The 18,891-nt window shown below is 39.4% G+C and overlaps 1 protein-coding gene across 1 annotated transcript in view; it reads right to left on the bottom strand.

The window, feature by feature from the left end:
- The window catches only part of LOC121525718 (ephrin type-A receptor 6-like), a 101,919-nt gene that overhangs the window by 42,427 nt on the left and 40,601 nt on the right, over nt 1–18,891 (bottom strand). The window contains exons 3-6 of the mRNA XM_041811860.1: nt 17,163–17,291; nt 16,556–16,705; nt 16,303–16,464; nt 13,741–13,969 (exon numbers count right to left, since the gene is read on the bottom strand). Of these exons, the coding sequence (XP_041667794.1) occupies nt 13,741–13,969; nt 16,303–16,464; nt 16,556–16,705; nt 17,163–17,291 (670 nt within the window). The remainder of the gene's footprint in view (nt 1–13,740; nt 13,970–16,302; nt 16,465–16,555; nt 16,706–17,162; nt 17,292–18,891) is intronic.

Genomic DNA, 18,891 nt, shown 5'->3' with positions numbered 1-18,891 from the left:
AGAAGAAGCCAGTTACACAGGGTTTAAGTCTCTCATGCAACTGCATAAATCAGCACACATGCATTTAATTCAAAGCACAAGCTGCTTCTCTCCTCACCTATACTGTGACCTTATGGTAAAGATAGTATGTATCACCGTCACTACCTCATTAGCTCACTATAAGCTGCATACTCCTGTCTATTGTCCAGGCCAAAAGAATATCACATACATTTTCTTTAAAGTCCAATCCGACAAATTGCAGTAATGCCTCTTTTCTGTACCGCTCACAATGCAGCTCCACAGATAAGTGCAGAAAGATTTCCACTTCACAGCAATTTTTCTTTTCAATTGTGATCCATCTGCACAAAGCAGGTCTTATCATGAGGTAGATAGATCAAGCAAATTGAACATTTATTGTTTGCTCATGTCAGGTGGCCCATTGTAAAGATTAGTGTTGGAAAATGTGTGTTGCTACATAAAAAGGAAGCACTTATTTTACACTCTTCACTCATAATAGACAGCCATTCCCCTTTATCTTGCTGGTATCATGCTCCTCAGGCATCTCTTTAACTGTAGCCTTTACTCTATGCTGTGTCTTCCTTGACAAGCCTCTCTGCTTACGCATTCCATGCCTTGTACTGTGAGCTTAAATTTATTGCATTGCTAGATTATTGTTATAAAGTGATAGAAAAATCAGTATTTTAGGTTTGTTGTATGATAAGCCACTATGTTAGGAACCATCAGACCAAATTTCAGTCATGAAAAACATCTCTAAGTTGACCAAATTAAGCTTTAAAATCCACGAAAAATGAGACAGTAATATTTGCTCTACAAGAGTTAATTTTGTGGACTTAAACTATGAATATAAATGTTCATTGATACATCTTTTTCCTAACCTGGCACTCCAGATGGATGTGGTTCACACATCCATCTGAAAAACCACTCATAGACAGCGTTTGGGAAAGGGCAGAGCCTTTGAAAAAAAACTTGGAGAGTGATTGGATGAACATTCTGTCTGTCATATCTTTATGGGCCAGTCAGAGCAACAAAACACGCGACACAGCCCCTACCAAGCTGCGCCCCTACCAAAGGAGTAAACTCCATAGAGAACTGCACAACGTGAACCATGGCAACTGTAGACGTGTCAGCACATGACTTTTGTCATTTTTGAAAAAACAAAACAAAAAACCCCCCAAAAACAACAACAACAAAAAAAAACTTCTCAGTGCTGTTCTTTGTTCTTCTTTTAACAAAGAAATGTCGTCACGTTCTGATAAAACTGACGCTTTAGCAGCATCCACGCTAATGTCTTCTGCCATAATTGCACCGGCCTCTTGTTGCTGCTTCCCTACCTCACAACTCCGCAGCACCTGAAAGTACTGCCCCTCGACGCTGATTGGTCCTGTCACTTTCTAACTGGGTCCAAACAGTTCAGACGGGAGCTTTGCAAGATGGATTTGCCAGTGAGAAACACAGAAATGGGCGTATCCATCTGCCCTGCAAGGTTATCTTTTTCCATGAGAAAAACTAGACCAAGACTAGTCAAAAATAGATCTTTGATGACCAAAACTGACTTAAAGTAAATTTAGTTTTCATCAAGATGACTAAAACTAGACTAAAATGTAGTTTAGTTTTGTCAGACAGCCAAAATCCATATTTCTCTACTGTGGATACATTTGTCAAAATACATACGCATCTGTATCTATTCTGCCTCTCAGCTGCAGTAAGAAGGGACACTGGGTTTGGCAAATTGCATAGAACACACTACCTACCACCACACTACTATGCCTTGGTACCAGATTTAGGCTTGGGAATAAATGCTTGGACTAAAAGTTAAGCCTAAAATGTGAGGACTTTTTATGGACTAAAACTAAAAGGCATTTAACGTAAAGAGAAAGACTGAAACTAAAATAAATATAGCTGTCAAAATTAATACTGCCCTGGGAGTTAAATGTGTAAAAGCAGAGGCCTAGCCACAAGAAATACAATATTCTCAAATTTAAAGAAAAATTGCAACAACCTAAATGAAGGAATCATCTGCCCGCTACGATACAACTCTTTCTCAAGCCACCAGAGAAACAAACAAAAAAAGAAAATCATTTTGTCAGAGTTAAAATCTATTGGTTTTAATATCATCATTGCTAACATTAGAAAATAAACTTTTTAATGGCTAATTGTGGCTGAGACTGATTTTGCCATCAGATTGTTCCTGAAGAAACAAGTAAAAATCAAATCAATAAAGGCTAATACTGCAAACACACAAGTGAGTATTTTGATTTTTGAGTGTTGTTATAAAAATAAAGAGGACAGAAGGTGGATACTGAAGATTACTAGTTTAATGTTGGCTTAACATGTCTATTGGCTGATTTAGATTGCACAGATGACAGTATTTAGTGATACCAGACACTGAACTAAAAAAACAACACATTTAAATACAAATGTATTACATTATTTTTACCAGATAAGTATATTAAATAAAACAGCCATGAGTCAAAAACATGTGATAGAGCTTCAATTATTACCAGCCAAGAAACAGACTACATAGTCGGATATTATTTACGCTGCAGAAGATAATACAACAGAGGATAAACGGAGGAGAAAAGGGATACTATCTAAATGATTCAGATATTGAAAAGACTCCTGAGTCTATTTGTTTTAATCAGCAGATTTAATAGAGTTCCCACTTTCAGATTCCCTTGAATAGAGTCAGAGGAAAGTTTGTATTGTTTGTCAGGCAAAGGTGAAAAAAAGAGCTATTAACATACAAATAATGCATTATGAAAATGCAATTATAGCCTGCTTTCAGTCTAAAACCTCCATCCACTTACATGGTCCATTCTGCTGACCCAGGTATTCTTCAATTTTCCACCTTACCCCAATTCACTTCCCTACCTCATTACTTCTCCAGTTCTCTGCCGTTTTACCTTTGCATTTCTTTTTCTCCGTCAAGTCAGACGCTCCTTTCCTTATCTCTCCTTTTCCCCCACCAGTTTCGCTCCACCATAATTCTCCCCTTTTTCTTGTTTTTTTTTCCACATTTCTTCCTAATATTTGTTGTTCTGTCTTTTTCTAAAGGTTTATCAGAAGATGGTAAACCACTGCAGATTGCCTCCTTCTTCCCAGACTTATCTCAGCTGAGAAAAATAAAGCACTAATAGTGCAATGGTATAATATACTGGGGAATCTTGGCATAATTTCATTGCATAGTGATTTGTGTGAAAATGTATGTGTGTGGGAGGAATAATAATTTCAGAATTATCAAATAAATATGGCAGGTATGAGACAGACAATGATAGAGAGGAGGGTAATGCATTGAGAAATTCAATGAAGACTTAATGGCAGGCAGCCAGAAGGATTGTATAATTTCAGCATTTTAAATTTTTTCCCACAGAAACTTGAAGAAGTTCCAGTTTTCAGCCGTTATTTTATAGTTTCTTCCTAACAGACACAGAATGAGCATATTATAGTGTGATGAAGCATCACCACATTTGAAATACACTGCAACATTAAACTTTTTTTAATACTGAAGCTTTTACTTAGCCCTGAGTAGTGTCACATGAATGCTGTCCAGATGCCCTACATTCGCTTCTGTTTACAGATATTAATAGGATTATCCTTCTCAAATAAAGTTAGCCAAATAAAAAAGCTTCTAGTATGAGCATTTATTTAATATTGCAGATTCTGATTTGATAAATTCAGTATTTACGACATCCCTCAGATTGCAGTGTAACTGTTGCATTATCTCTAGTATCTACATGCACGCACAAGAAAACTTTGGGAAAGTACATGTCAAGTCAAAGGTTAAACTTTACCACCCAAGGCTACTTTGCTGATGCTTGAGTCTTTCCAATTAAGGCTTGATATTTACTCTTGTATTCAGCATGGTATCATCAACAGTTCAGCTCTTCTTTCAGTAACGATTCAATAAGTGCTGCAAGGATGGCATGTTTTTGCTGGACAAAACAAAAGTTTGCATTGTGCAGCTGCTAACAAAAAGCCTGTTAGGATAATTTTCATACAGTATATCAACACTACTTTAATCAGTTTTGAAGGGCAGACTTGCAAAAAAAAGCTATCATCTCCAAAGGAACTGCAACAGTTTTAATTTTGTCGAGTAAAACTCTGAATATGTTTGTCGACTGACTTAATTCAAAGAGATAGAAGAGACTAAGACTAGCTAAAATTAAATTTTTATGAGCAAAACCCTGACAAAAAGTAAGCTTAGTTTTGTCAAGAGCACTAAAATGAGACTGAATTCCAATTTAGTTTTTGTCCTATGTTCAATATCCATTACATTTCTCCACTGTGGGTAAATCTGTCAAAGCATGTCGCATCTGTAGCTCTTCTGCCTCTCAGCTGTTAAGAGCAGAGATCCCAGGTTTTGCAGGGTGCAGAGAACACACTATCATGATTTAATAACAGATTTAGGCAAGATAATGAACATTTGGACTAAAAGAAAAGACTAAAATGTTTTGAGTTTTCATCGACTAAAACTATAAACAATAGACATACAATGTGAATCAGACTAAAATGTATTTAGTCTAAAGACTAAGACTGAAACTAAAATTAAAAATTGTTTTTTTTTTTTTGTACTGTGAGTTGATAGCAATGGCTGCCACCAGTGTAGCTATAAGCTTGGATGTAGCTATGTTGTTGCTTTCTCCCAATCAGCTTCCTCATTAGTTTTCAATTGTTTCAGGTGGGTTTGAGTTTGACTGTAAGCCAGTGTTTACAGTGGCTGCTGGTGTTTAGGTTGGCATGGATGTAGCTGTAGAAAAGCAGTAGTTTAATCAGACTTTGACCACATTTCTTTGTTAAAACAAAAGCAAAAAGCCGCATAGGAAGCTTCTCAGCAGAGAAGATGTTTTTGCATCACTCCCCATAGGCTCCGGCATGAATTTTAGTCGCCAACAAGCTCCATCATACAGCAGCGCTAATGTTAGCCTGTAAAGCTCAGGTTGATACTGGAACTGTGCATGTCTATTATCTCATTTTCTCTAGAAGATTTGAATGGCCGTCATGAATGTGACAGGCTGAACCTTCATCCAATCACATTCCAAGATTTTTTTTGGAAAAGTCCTTCCCTTCCCAGAGCTTTTTATGGGAGGTTTCCCAGATTAATGTGAGATGTATCTATGCAACAGTCTATCTGGTTACTTATCTCTGCTATTAAAGACTTTCTTCTTAGTGTGACCAACAAATCACAAAGTTGGAGTCTTAACTGACTGAAAGGCGACTTAGATGAGTAAACATGACTTTTGGTGCCCCTGACAAAATGTCTAGTCCTAGTTCTAGTTCTAGTGAACTTGTCAGCAACCCCCTTTTGTGAGATATGAAAATACTTGAGCATGAGAGCATCCAGATGTATTTTATTTCATAGAAAAAAAAACAAACCAACAAACAAAAAAAACCTGTTAAATATTCTGAGTGATTGCCACAGACCTATTTTCAACCACCGAACCAAAAGCTGATTCTAAAATCCCACTTAGAGATGATGGAATCGGATCTACCAAAATGCTAATTGGTGTGTGGGTTTTAGGTCTCATTACAACCCTTTATTATGCTGACAGCATGTAGAAAAGCCTTTTAACTGACTGAATTGTGGCCACATAATGATATCTATCAGTAGTATTCAATCAATGATCTGTGCAACGAGGAATGACCTTTTTCTAGGAATAGAAAATGATATTATGGTTCAATTTTTTTTCAAACAAATAAAAGTGAAGAAGAATCAAAGATTTGTTGCCACGACCCTGTTAAGGGTTGATGTATAATTGTTCATCAAAGTTAGTTTATTTAATTTTAATGAAAACTCCTCAAACACACATTTTTCAACCCATTCATTTGCCATTGCATGCAGTTCTACAATATTTTAGTCTCGAAAGCTGAATTTCTAATGCAGATGGAAACAGTCCCTATATTTCTTCACAATTCTGCAGTCAGGTGATTGTGGTTGAATGAGAAAAGAGAGTAAAGAAGAGCTAAGAAACCATTATGCGAGACAAGAAAGACATAAGTAAAAAAAAGAGCTGTATAAACAGCTGGACATAATTGAGTATTAAGGCATGTAAGAAGGATGAGATGGAAGATTGACACACGGACTGAAAACCTCGCCACAATCACGTTGCTGCTAAGCTCCTCATGAGAAGAGTAATTTGTCACCCAGCTTCCAATTTTTGAGACCCCTCATTCACTTGGATATTACTTTCCTCCTAAGCTGAGCTCCTGCCAAAGGCAACAAACATACTGATTCATTTGAATTTCCAGCTGCTCCCTGCTATACACCGGGAAGATCACCACCAAAAAGCAATTACAATGCCCCGACCACTGTTTTGATCAGGAAGTTTGAAAACGCTGCACAAAAACACATGCATACGCTGACACAGATGTGTTGACTGTCTGGTGATTGGCTTTTTTGTCATGGGATCTATTTTATTCATGAAGGGAACAATATTTGCACAATATACGATGTTCCAACACAGAGCAAACACTACTTATGTTGACAGATTTGGAGCTGAAAGTTATTTTTGGTATCAATTATTCTGCTACCAATGTTCTATGTATTACAGTACATCACTGATAATCTGATACTGGAATGTCATAGAATTTGCTGATATAAATAAGCTGATACAGATCCACTTTTAATATGTTTAGCAGTGTTTGTTATTGCAAAAGTGAAATCAGAGACTGCTGTAATATGAATAAATTCACTTCTGTAAAAACCTTCTTGCCACATGGTTACTTTCAAACATGATGAGATCAAAACAAGCTTATTTCATATTCGGAGATGAGTTTGTATCTACCTGACAATCCAAAACTACTCATTTTCTTGCGACTGTAGACAGATTTGGTCCCAGCAACTATTCACAAAATTTGTCAGTGTGCCATTTTATGCTTGGCAGGTACTGTTTATTGGGTTTTAGAATATTTTGGCTGAAAGTAGCTTGCTACCTGCAAAAATATGGTTATTAGGAGCAGTAAGTGAATCAAAGCAATGAAGCCATGAGCCAGAAAAACCCAAACAATGAGCTGAAAGATACATAAAAACTCTGTTTAGCTTAGAAAAACAGCGGAGTAAGGTGACAGGTACATGGTAACATCACTTCAGCTTATTCCTTACAGATAGTAAGCGGTAGTATACCAACCAAGAGGACTTTAGTTATTTACAATTGCCTCTGGGTCACTGTAGTCCTTACCACATAGTATTATAATATTACCACACAGAATTATATTATAATACCATACTACCATCCCATCCCATCCCATCCCATACTATTCTACTGTGCCATACAATACCACATAGTATCATATATTTCCACACAGAAATAGATTACCATACCATACTACCATACCATTTCATTACATACCATACCCTAAATACCACACCAAACCATACCCAACCATACATACCATATTATTCTACCATACCATATAATACCACATAGTATCACATATTATCACATATTACCACACAAAATTAAAAATTGTGATCAGTTTTAAAATATAAATTGAATAATATAATTAATAATTGAATGGAAGAATCAATAATTGAATACAAATTAATTCCTCCTTACCTCTCCTATTTAGCTAATCTATTTCTGTTCATGTTCAAATCTATTTAGAGGGTGGCATACGTTTGAAGTCATTATTTGGCAACAGCGGTTTGAATAATTTGGAGGACCCAGGCAGAGAACATTATGAGGCCTTTCCTCATTTAGCTGAAAGCAATCATAGTGAATAAACAAACTGTTTTCAAACATCTCTTTCAGAGAACTACAGAACACACCCAAATCTGAAATATTAATTCCAGAATAGCCAACAGTGCTTACTCATCAACTCACCACATCTAAATATTTTATCACGTCTCTAGGCAAGATGTAGCTTATAAAGATGTAAAATACATCACACATCACATATTCTTCATAGTATACATTATAGTCACTCTACTACAGCACATGGGACTGCAGTACCTCACTATGGTACAGGGCAAGTGACACCCTTGCCATCACTTACTGTATCTAGTGACCTTCATCTGCCATCCTCCTGCAACTAGCTTACTCACAATCGGATATAGATAGCTGCATAGACAGGCAGGTCAGCCATGTAATTATTTCATCTAGTCCAGATTGTGTGACAGTGTCTGTTGCAGCCAGAGCCAGCAGTTTTTTCCTTTTAATTATCTGGTAATTTCATTATCAATTACCTTAGGGGTTAGCAAGAAATACTTCTTAGATAAGCTTTCTATCCTAAAACGTGTGATTTGAGAAACATGCGTTGACCTTCAGTCGAAAGGAGAAACTGCACATTTGCAGGAGGGTAATGACATCCCAGCTAAGAGATTTTGAGTTGTTTGGGTGTGCTGGAAGTTTTCTCTTGGCTCTACGTTGTCAGAAACAGATGGAGGCAGAGACTGTGTTTACCCTGGACTCTCAGCTTTGATATGTAGATGGGAAGTTCACAGAGAATGAGTGATGCTCTAGTCTGGCTGAGCTGCGTTCAAGGCCGGAGTAAACACACTCCTTTATGGACACGAGAGGGACACAGTGGCTCATATACTACTCAGAGGAGACTGTATTGAGCCTCTCGTTTCCTATTCCAATTTTTCTGAATATGACGGCATACCTTTGAGTTGACCTGCCTTATCAGTCCAGGGCCTCAGATTGCAGAAAGCTTCATAGTGTTGATTTATGGAGACTTCTGACACCAAAGGAACAAAGGAAAGGGGAAGAAATGTATGGATCCAATTGTGTTATTCAGAAAATCTCAGCTCATTTGCTTCCTCCGTATTCATATACAGTAGGAAGAAAAAGTTGGATGTGTTGGGACTAACTTTATAAAAGTACAGCAGGTGGTAACCACAAAAGTTCATTTTAAAGTTTCTGTTGAATCAAAAATATTTGAGTGATTTTTTAAAGTATCAAATGTAATCACTTATCCATCTGGTGGGCTCTTGCTCTCGTCTGGATATCTACTCTGATTCAAATGAAATTCGATGCGACGTCTCTATTAGCCTCTCCCACAATGCCCTGCGTTCTTTTGAATATGACGGTGTGACGAAAAGATGTGGAACAAATAGCATTAAGGCTATGATGTTGCCTTATCTAGGTCATGATATAACCAGCCTATCTCTGAGTAAGCCTCTTGTGGCTGACACCGAATGAAAGGAATAGAATAATAAAGCGCTCGATTGAGATGTCAAAACAGTCTGGCAGAATGCTATTGGGGTGGAAAGCGGGGTTTGATAAGCGCTGATGCCTTTGTTTAGGCAGCTGGGAGGGAAAGATGGACGTGTTAGCGCAGAGCTCTGCTTCTATTCAGGAGCGTTGGGGTTTTCCCTATTCTCTCTCTCCCTCTCTCTCTCTCTTCCCCTCCCGCTCTCTCCCTCTCTCTCTCCCTCTTTTGCTCTTTCCCCATGCTGCCTCTCAGACAGCTTTGATCACAGTACCCTTTGAAGCAGTGTTCCAAAATGAAAACGAGGAGAAAGCAGAAGTCATCGCAAGTTCACGCCTAAACTTCCTGCAACTCTACTTACCAAGTGCACATCTTTATCGCAGCACAGGCTCTGCAAAGCCCAATGGAAATTATTGATGAGCAAAAAAAGTAATTGGTCGTAAATGATTAAAGCTATGAATCATTAATTACAAGGCCGTGATATGTTGTTGCTATTGATCACCTCTTCTAACCCTCTGTTAACGAGTGCAAACACACACTTTGACAATCACACAGCGATCATCTTTGAAAGATGTTACCTGACATTTCCAAACCTCAATTAACCTCAGCACAGCAACACCACAGAACACCAGCAGGCTCTCTCTGCTTTCCTTTCCTTTACCCAGAATACCACAACATGCATCAGAGATGGGTGACTCTGAGATGAACAGCCATTCTGAGAAACTTCTTGCATTCTTTCAGATTCAGAGTGAGATCCATACTGGTTTCATGCCAGTTTGTCCACTGCAGGCATAATACTGGGAAATATTCATGTGGCTGGTGGACATCTGCGTTGTTGTGATAATGCTGAGAGATGCTGCGGCTCTGGGATTCTTTCATTGGCCTGTTGTATTTTCTGACAAAGAAAACAAGCGACAAAAACCTTCATGCTACTTCCCAGCTGGCAGATCCTCTCCCACAGGGAATCATATAAAGGGCCAGAATATATCAACATGGATAGAAATACTACATACAAAACAAAGCATGCCTAGCAAGGAAAACAAGCGACAAAATACCTCCATGCAACTTCCCAGCCTGCTTCTGTTCCAAGGGACTCATGTGATTAAACAGTGAAACGATTAAAGGTCTGCTCCCTTGGTTGTCAGCACTATGATAACTGGTTGGTTAAGCAAAATTTTTAATATTTTCTATCAGATCTGTTCTACAATCCAGGTCATATCTTCTGTTTAAACTGTAATGCAGCCACCTGCAACTAGTAGCCACTGTAGCTTTAAAGCTATAGTGGCTGCTATCGTTCAAACAATGGCTAACCTTAAGCACGCATAGCATCTTGTTGGAAAGCCTATCTTAGCACAAATTGATCTAGAAAATCTCCTATCTCACATACAGGCTGAGTGAAGCATCGAGTGACGACATTCAGAGCAGGAATATGGACATTAACCTGCAAAGAGGATCCAAAGCTGGCAGTGCTAGCACTGCTAATGTTAGCTACATACTGCCGACCAACCCTGCATCATTTTCACACTGCCACTGTAATCCTGTCTTAAATGAATCTTGTTATATTTTCACTGTTTAATTTGTGCTTTCTTAAGTTTAGTCCAGTCATCTAAACACAACTATGACTTACATTTAAATGGATTTAAAATCATACACCAGGCACATCACTGGATCATACATACATGTTAGCTTAATGTAACGTGCATGTAAACTAGCTTAACTTTTTGCGTGTGGTGAGCTACAATCTATGACTGCCAAATAACTACCAATGGAGGGTATTTAAAACATAGAGCTTGCAAGATATACCAGAACACTGTAGGGAGCAAAAATGTAAGCTACCACATTAAATAACAGCACAGAAATGGATGAAACTTGTGCACACCCACCATTCCCACAGGGAATCACACAAAAGAAGGGTGGGGTCTGCGAAAATATATAGAAATAACTGTAGAAGAAGAAAACAAAGGGAGGAGGGTCTGATAACTATAATACAAGTCCATCATGTAGTTCTGAAGTCATTGCCAGCTAGTTCTCTGTAATTATAACAAGCAGAGCTGATGCAGGTGACCATATTAAATTTGTACCTCACCATTATATCATTACTGCTACAGATACTGTTCTCTGTATTTAAATGGCCAAATAATCCCAGTGGTAGTCATGTAAATCTATATATATTATCACATTTTTTCACTCTGTTAACCTTAAAAAACTACATGTACTCAGGGGTATTGAGTGTTACATATTTAAAAATATTTCACATAGACTAAAGAAATCCATTACATTACTGAGGAGGTGCACATCAGGTTTCTGAAAAGGGTTCAGGGCTATGCAAACCTATGGCAAAGATTCAACTAAACATGTAAAGAAGTAATTATTATTTGCTGACATGAGTAACATCACACATTCCTTCTGCAGTTCCAGTTAAGTGTAAAATTACTTTTTCATAAAAGCCATCCGTTACCGAGGGAACAAAAAATGCTGCATTTTCCTTTACCTTTGGGCCACAAACTGAGGCTGAGCTAAGGCATGTAATACAGAGTAAATCCGCTTGAGGGAATTATCAGCTGGGAGGAAGGATTCACACAACCCAGGTAGAGCTCTGGATATCCTTGCATTTAATCAGTACCCCTCCCTCGCACAGCCCCAGGCCATGGCACATTGAGCCAGCTGATGAATCCTTGGCACCCTACATGCCTAAACCTATGCACATGACTGTATGTACAAGGAAAAATCTTCTGTTAGATGCTTTAGTGTTGTTGTTAAACTGGACAAGTGAAATTCATTTTTGTATCTGAGTGTACATACTTAAGACCACAGCTGGGCCACCCCAGTCAATAAAGTCTGGTTACACTACTGGATATTAGGCTGCAGAATTTCAGATTATGGGCCATAAACTCAGCCGTAGAACGGCAGTAGAGTCACATTAGAAGGCAGATGTGCAGTAGGCTATGTGCCATTGTCTGGACAGTATAACCATCATGTGAAACGAGATACAAAACGGTTTACATTTTCTATGAAGCAAAAGAGCTATTTTACTGAGTTTATTTTATCCATACGCAATATAGAAATTGTTTGAAATGTGTTATATCACAGAGATGTAACTCTCAATGAGATGTTACTTCTCAGTCAGTATCTGTCTCATTCACAGTTACAGCTGCACAGATCCCCTGACACTGTAACAAGAGTGCAATCCAGAGAGGCAACTTCTGTCAGAAAGGGGGGATAGGGGAGAGTATTGATGTAGGACATATATGAGGGACACCATGAGAGTGCTGCTCCTAAGCTGCCTGCCTCATCAGTAATCCCTCCTGACAGGCCTCTGTGTTGTTTAACCACGTCTTTGAGATGATTGAGAGCGGGCGAGAGAAAAGATAAATAAAAAGCAGATAAAAGAGAAGCAGATAAAAAGAAGTATTACACCCGAGGAGCAAATAAAGGAGATATTACAGCCTGTCCTACATATCAGCTGTGCTAATGACTGCTGGAGTTCTGTCTCTCTGTAATAAGCTGAGTAACCACATCACCACAGGGGCACTCCATGAATTTCACCCCGACCAGCTGAGACATGTACGTCTGAAAAATGTAGTGAGTAACACTTGAATTGCAATCATGTAGTGTGGCTCTATTTAGCACCTGCCTTAATTACAAGGGAAAGTGTGAGCCTCTGAAAAAAGAGAGGGTTGGGGGAGTTTTAGATAATTCTAGGTGCAAGCGAAATTAGCTGTGAAACTAACAAATGAAGGCAATTAGCGCGCTAGCCCCTACTCTGTCTGCACAGTCTAATTGAGAAACCAGGCCAACAACTATCTGGAACAACAGTTGCTTTAACTTTATCTGTTTCTGCTGACAATGGGCCACATTTAGGTAGTGCTGATACGACTAATTAGAGTGGAGGCATCCCAAAATGCCGTTCACAGAGACTTTGTGTGTGAGGAGTTCATCAAAGTTTGAATTTGTTGCATTTATCTACAACAGCGCAGTGTTTATCGGAAATTTAAACACCAGAAAACTTCAAAAGGCATGATATTTCCAGGAATAACTTTCACATTTGCAGGAAATAATATGATAGTCGTGAGAGTTCAGCTTAAGAGCGCAACAAAAATTTCTGAAATGTCATGAAATTCAGATCTGTTAGTTTTTACTTTGTTTAGAATTTCATCACAGGAAAGGATGGCTGTAAGAGACAGAGATGAAGAATGAGAGGGGTTGAATGAAAATAGAGCAAATAAAAGGACTTGAAGGAGAAAAACAGTGGGGGTTGTAAGTGGAGCGTAAACAAAGTGGACAAGAGAGGAGAGAAGATGACGAGGGGAGGTGGAGCTGTGAAGAGATGAAGAGCGATGTGGATGGAGAGGATCAGACAAGGATGCAGGATCTTAGAGCGAGAGAAGGGAGTAGCAGCTCTGTGAACTCAAAGTCCCGCAGATGACTGGAGAGGCCCTAGAGATGTGTTAACGTGATGCAATGCCTTCTCTTCTCCTCTCCCTGTTTTCTCTCTTTATTTGTTCTCCTCTCTGTGTGTGCGGCTTTAGTGCACTGTTGTTCGAGTGTGCAAACACACACCTAGAAGACACATTCAAAACTGCTTCTCACCCAGGCAATAGCCGTCTGTGTCCTCATGTCCAATGCTACAGATGCAGCGGCCCAGAGGCACCAACCAGTCTCCATCAGCGCCGCAGTACAGTTTGGGTGTGTCCCTTTCCTCTGCGTTCTCTACGCAGGCACCCCTAACTTCCACCAGAGAGGAGGAGTCCATGTGGGGCACTGTGTCTGGAAAGACGGCCAGGTTCCTCAGAGTGGATGGACAGCGTTTATAGAAAACCTAAGAGAAAAATACAGTGTATATATAAAGTATTCCCCCCTAGGATGTTTCACCCTTTTATTTGTTAATTAAATCAATCATGGTCAGTATAATTTTTTGACCAAAAATGTCAAAGTGAAAAAGATTTCTACAAAGTAATGTCAAATTTAAAAAAAATACATCATGTAAAAAAAGTGACTGCATAAATATTCACCCCCTTCAAGACAGTATTTAGTACATGTACCTTTGACTGCAATCACAGCACTGAGTCTGTGTGGATAGGTCTAAATCAGGCTTGCACATCTGAACACCGCAATTTTACTCCATTCGTCTTTGCAGAACAGCTCTGTCAGGTTGCATGGAGACTGGGCATGAACAGCACTTCTCAAATCCAGCCACAAATTCTCAAACAGATTGAAGTCTGGGCTTCGACTCAGCCACTCCAAAACATTCAACTTGTTGTCTTTAAACCATTTCTAGTCTCATCTGTCCACAAAATGTTCTCCCAGAAGGATTGAGGCCTACTCAGGAACATTTTCGCAAACTCCAGTCTGGCTTTTTTTATGTCTCTTTGTCAGCAGTGGGGTTCTCATCAGTCTCCTGCCATAGCGCTTCATCTCATTCAGATTACGACATTATGGTCCGAGCTGACACTTTTGCACCCTGAGTCTGCGGGACAGCCTGAATTTGTGTGAAAGTTGACTGAGGATGTTTATCCACTTTTCAAACTATCCTGCGTTGCATTCTTTTGTCAATTTTTTCTCTTTTGTCCCTGTCCAGGGAGATTAGCCACAGTGCCATTGGTTATAAACTTCTTGATTATATTACGCACAGTGGACAAAGGAATTCCAAGATCTCTTGAGATGGTCTTGTAACCTTGAGATTGCTCATACTTTTCCACGATTTTGCTTCCTAAGTCCTCAGACTATTCTTGGCTCTTCAGTCTCTTCTCCATGCTTGGTGTGACACACACAGGCACACAACACAAAGGCTGAGTCAACTTTTAGACATTCTAACTGGCTTCAGGTGTGATTTCTATATTGCCAACACCTGTTACTTGCCGCAGGTGAGTTTAGATGGTAATATTTAATAATATATTATAAATATATAACAAATGAAATGATTTACCCACAGTTTTTAAAGGGTGCTAACAATTTTGTCAGGCCCATTTTCTGAGTTTTGTGTTAAATTATGTCAATTTTGGCTTTTTCTTCTGTTTTTTTTGTGTGTGTTATTCCAGTGTACATAAATGAAATAAACATGTCTATACCAGAAACATTTGAAATTGCAACAATTTCTGGGAGAAATGGTGTATTTTCTGGAAAAATTCCAAGGGTGCCAAAACTTTTGTCTATGACTGTAGGTCTGGCTGCCAAGAAGCATCCCCACAGCATGATGCTGCCACCACTGTGCTTCACAGTGGGGGTGATGTGTTTGTGGTGATGTGTTGGTTGTCATAAAGGCTTGTCTGATGGCCAAAAAGCACCATTTTGGTCTCATCAGACCAAAGAGCTTTCTTCCACTTGACCATGGAGTCTCCCACATGCCCTTTGGCAAACTGTTGTAAGGTTTAATGAGTTTTCTTCCACTCTCCCATAAAGCTTTGACTGGCGAAGAACCCAGGCAACATGCAGAGTCTCTCCCATCTCAGCTGCTGAAGTTTGTAACTCCTTCAGTGTAGTCATAGGTGTCTTAGTGGCATCTCTCACTAGTCTCTGTCTTCTAGTCTCTGTCTTGCACGGTCACTCAAATTGTGAGGACGGCCTGATCCAGGCAGGTTTACACATGTACCATAGTCCTTCCAGTTCTTGATGATGGATTTAACTGAACTTCAGGGGATGTTCAGTGCCTTGGACTTTTTTTTAATCCATCATCTGCTTTATACTTTTCAATAACCTTTTCGCTTAAGTGCTCAGAGTATTCTTTTGTCTTCATGGTGTAATGGTAGCCAGTAATACTGATTAACCAGGGACCAGATCTTCCAGATACAGGTGTCTTTATACTACCATCTCTGGAGACACATTCATTGCAATTGGGTGATCCCCATTTCACTAATTGTTAGATTACTAGCATCAATTGGCTGGACCCCTGTCATTTTAAATGGCCACTTATTTCACCGTACACATTTTTGTGCAATTGACAGTACTCTGTAGAAATCTTTTTTCACTGTGACATTATTTTACATCGCTGCATCACAGAACAATGCTGCAGTAGCTTAACCAAAGTGTGCTGAAAGGGACAATAAACCATGTGATTAATCTTGATTGTAAAACTAATTGTGCAACTTAATTAACTGCATTTAATGTAATTGACCTTGACAGCCCTACACAGAACACACCACCTTTGTCACTGACCTTTACAGACACAAGAGCAATACAAGCTCCCACATCCTGGAAGGCCAAGTAGAAACCTTTCTGCGTCACTGGCCCCACCTCCCGGACCTCCGTGTTGAGGCGAAGAACCCGATCTCCAAGATCTGTTTGTGTGAAGCTTTCATCTGCTGCTATAGTGTCCACCTGCAGCCATCAAAAAGCACCTTATGAACCCTTCAGTTCTGCTGATGGTACTGCAGACAAACTCTTTTCATGAAACAATCCAAAAACGAACCTTGGCATAGTCAGTAGGTCTAAACCGTGTCCCTGCAGGGAGCGGCTCCTCTGTTTGCAGGTAGAAGAGGTTGAAGGTTTCCTTGCAGGTACCAGATACCCAAGGTATGGAGTTGCAGTCTCTAAGGGTGAACCGCAGCTCCACATATACCTGAGTCAGGGTATTTATAAATAAGAAATAAATGTAAACTCATTATGCATTAAACATACAGTGTTGTACACATCTTAAAGTCAGCTATATGCACCTGCCTGACTCAATATTATCTGGATTCTTATTTCAGTTTAAACCTTCTGTCCTGTTTAATGCAGATATAAATATCTTGGACAGTATGAATGACAAGCTTTCGTGTTGACATTGTATAAATTAAATCCAAGCTACACAGAAAGAGATTACATTTACATTTTCTCGTGACTGTACATCTGCCTTCCATTTTTTCTTTCCTGATATGTATTTTGTTCCCTCCAGTTCCTTCAACACTCTGCCGACCTTGAGTCAATGTCACAACTGAGCTCTGCTTCTAGACTTCTTCATTTGATCACAATATCAGGCCAAGGTTTCTTAACAAGTTCAGTGTGTGTCAGAGGAAGTGTTGTGATGTGTCACATACTCTCTGTGCAGCCTGCCGCTGGATCCATCCAGACCGCAGCCAGTTGTTCTGGTTTGGCTCCATGACGTGGCAAACTTGGAAGGTGTGAATGGGTCTGTTCTGCTCATCCATCTCTGTGATGGCATCCCACTGTAAGGAATTTAGAAGCAAATATGAGTAAATGTGGGACAAAAACAAAGGAAGTAATTAACTTACAAGCTTGATTGGCATGAATTACTGAAAGCTTTCTATCTCTAGTCTTTAATTGTTTTAACATTAAACATTTAAAAATGATACTGCTGGTTATGTACACTCAGCGGCCACTTAATTAGGTATACCTGTCCAATATCTATCAAATCAGTCATATGCTAATCTACTGGGGTTTTCACACACAACCATCTGTAGGGTTTGGTCCAAAAAGATGAAGTATTTAGTGAGCAATGTGTTGCTCTGGTCCAGTATGCCTTGTTGATGCCAGAGTTTAGAGGAGAATGGGCAGACTAGCTGAGCTGTTAGAAAGCCAACAATATCTCCAATAACCACTCGTTACAGCCAAGGTATACAAAAGAGCCTCTCTGAATGCACAGCATGCCAACCTTGAAGAAGGTGGGATACAGAAGCAGAAGAGTCACCTTGCAAAGCTGATGGATTGGCCAGATTCAATTTCTGTCATAAGGTAAATCCATCATACAAAGCTTTAATCTTTAAATGAGGAGTAGTTACAGGCAGGCCTGCACACAGAACTGTCTGGGCCCCTGAAAAACCTAGAGGACCCTAAAGACCTAGAGGAAAGCCCACCTTACCACCACCAACCATACAAAGTCACTCAAATCACCTTTTTCCCATTCTGATGCACACTTTGAACTTTAGCACATCATCCTGACTATGCCTACATGCCTGAATGCATCACTTGCAGCTGTGTGATTGGCTGATTTCATAGATATTTGTGCTAATGATCAGTTGTACAGGCATACCTAATGAAGTGGCCAGTGAGTGTATGTGTTTGTGTTTCTTGGTAGATTATGAGAAGGGGCTTCAGGAGAGTATTTGTATAGCCCCAACTGATAACCAAAGTTTTCTCATTATGTTTTTACATATGGACAGATCTAGACTGTACTGATTATGGAAACCTGAAGTTAAACCATACTGGTTTCTTCTGTCAGACTCAGGTCATTTGTATAATGTGGCTAAAGTGATCTTCAGTGGAGCTAAACTGAATCTGTTATTTTGCAGACATTCAGCTTAAGTACTATGATTCATTTCTATTTGAGTTTTTATTAACATGAGAATCATGTTCACTTTGCACACACCCATCTTGTTACAGAGCTATTCCCCTAAACGGTTAAACTGTGCACCTTGTTTTGCATGTGGAGAAACTTAATTTCTATGGAAACATGATGTTAGAGAGACACCAAGTTTTCAAGCGGTTGCATCAGGCAGGCTCTCTCATTTGTCTGCTCCGCTCTAACGGTGTGATGATCAGAGCTTCAAAAGCACTAACGTGTATTGACAGAACTTCTTTCTCATAACTGCTGTGGCAATAAATGAGCAGCTGAGTCGGTGTCAGTAACACAGCTGGACATGTTACATTACATCTAAGGGCTTTAAAAACAGGGAGGACATTGTGAAAGTTTCAGCTGGATTGTGTTTTGTAAAGGCCACAGAAGAGAAATGTAGCATGAGAAGTATTGTGCATCAACGACATCAAATCCTTTGACTCAAAATTGAGGGAAATCTGTGCAGGTGGACT

Source organism: Cheilinus undulatus, linkage group 1, assembly GCF_018320785.1.
Source record: "Cheilinus undulatus linkage group 1, ASM1832078v1, whole genome shotgun sequence".
NCBI classification, from domain to species: domain Eukaryota; kingdom Metazoa; phylum Chordata; class Actinopteri; order Labriformes; family Labridae; genus Cheilinus; species Cheilinus undulatus.
The sequence above is the reverse complement of the archived record's forward strand: the minus strand, read 5'-3'. Positions and strand labels throughout refer to the sequence as shown.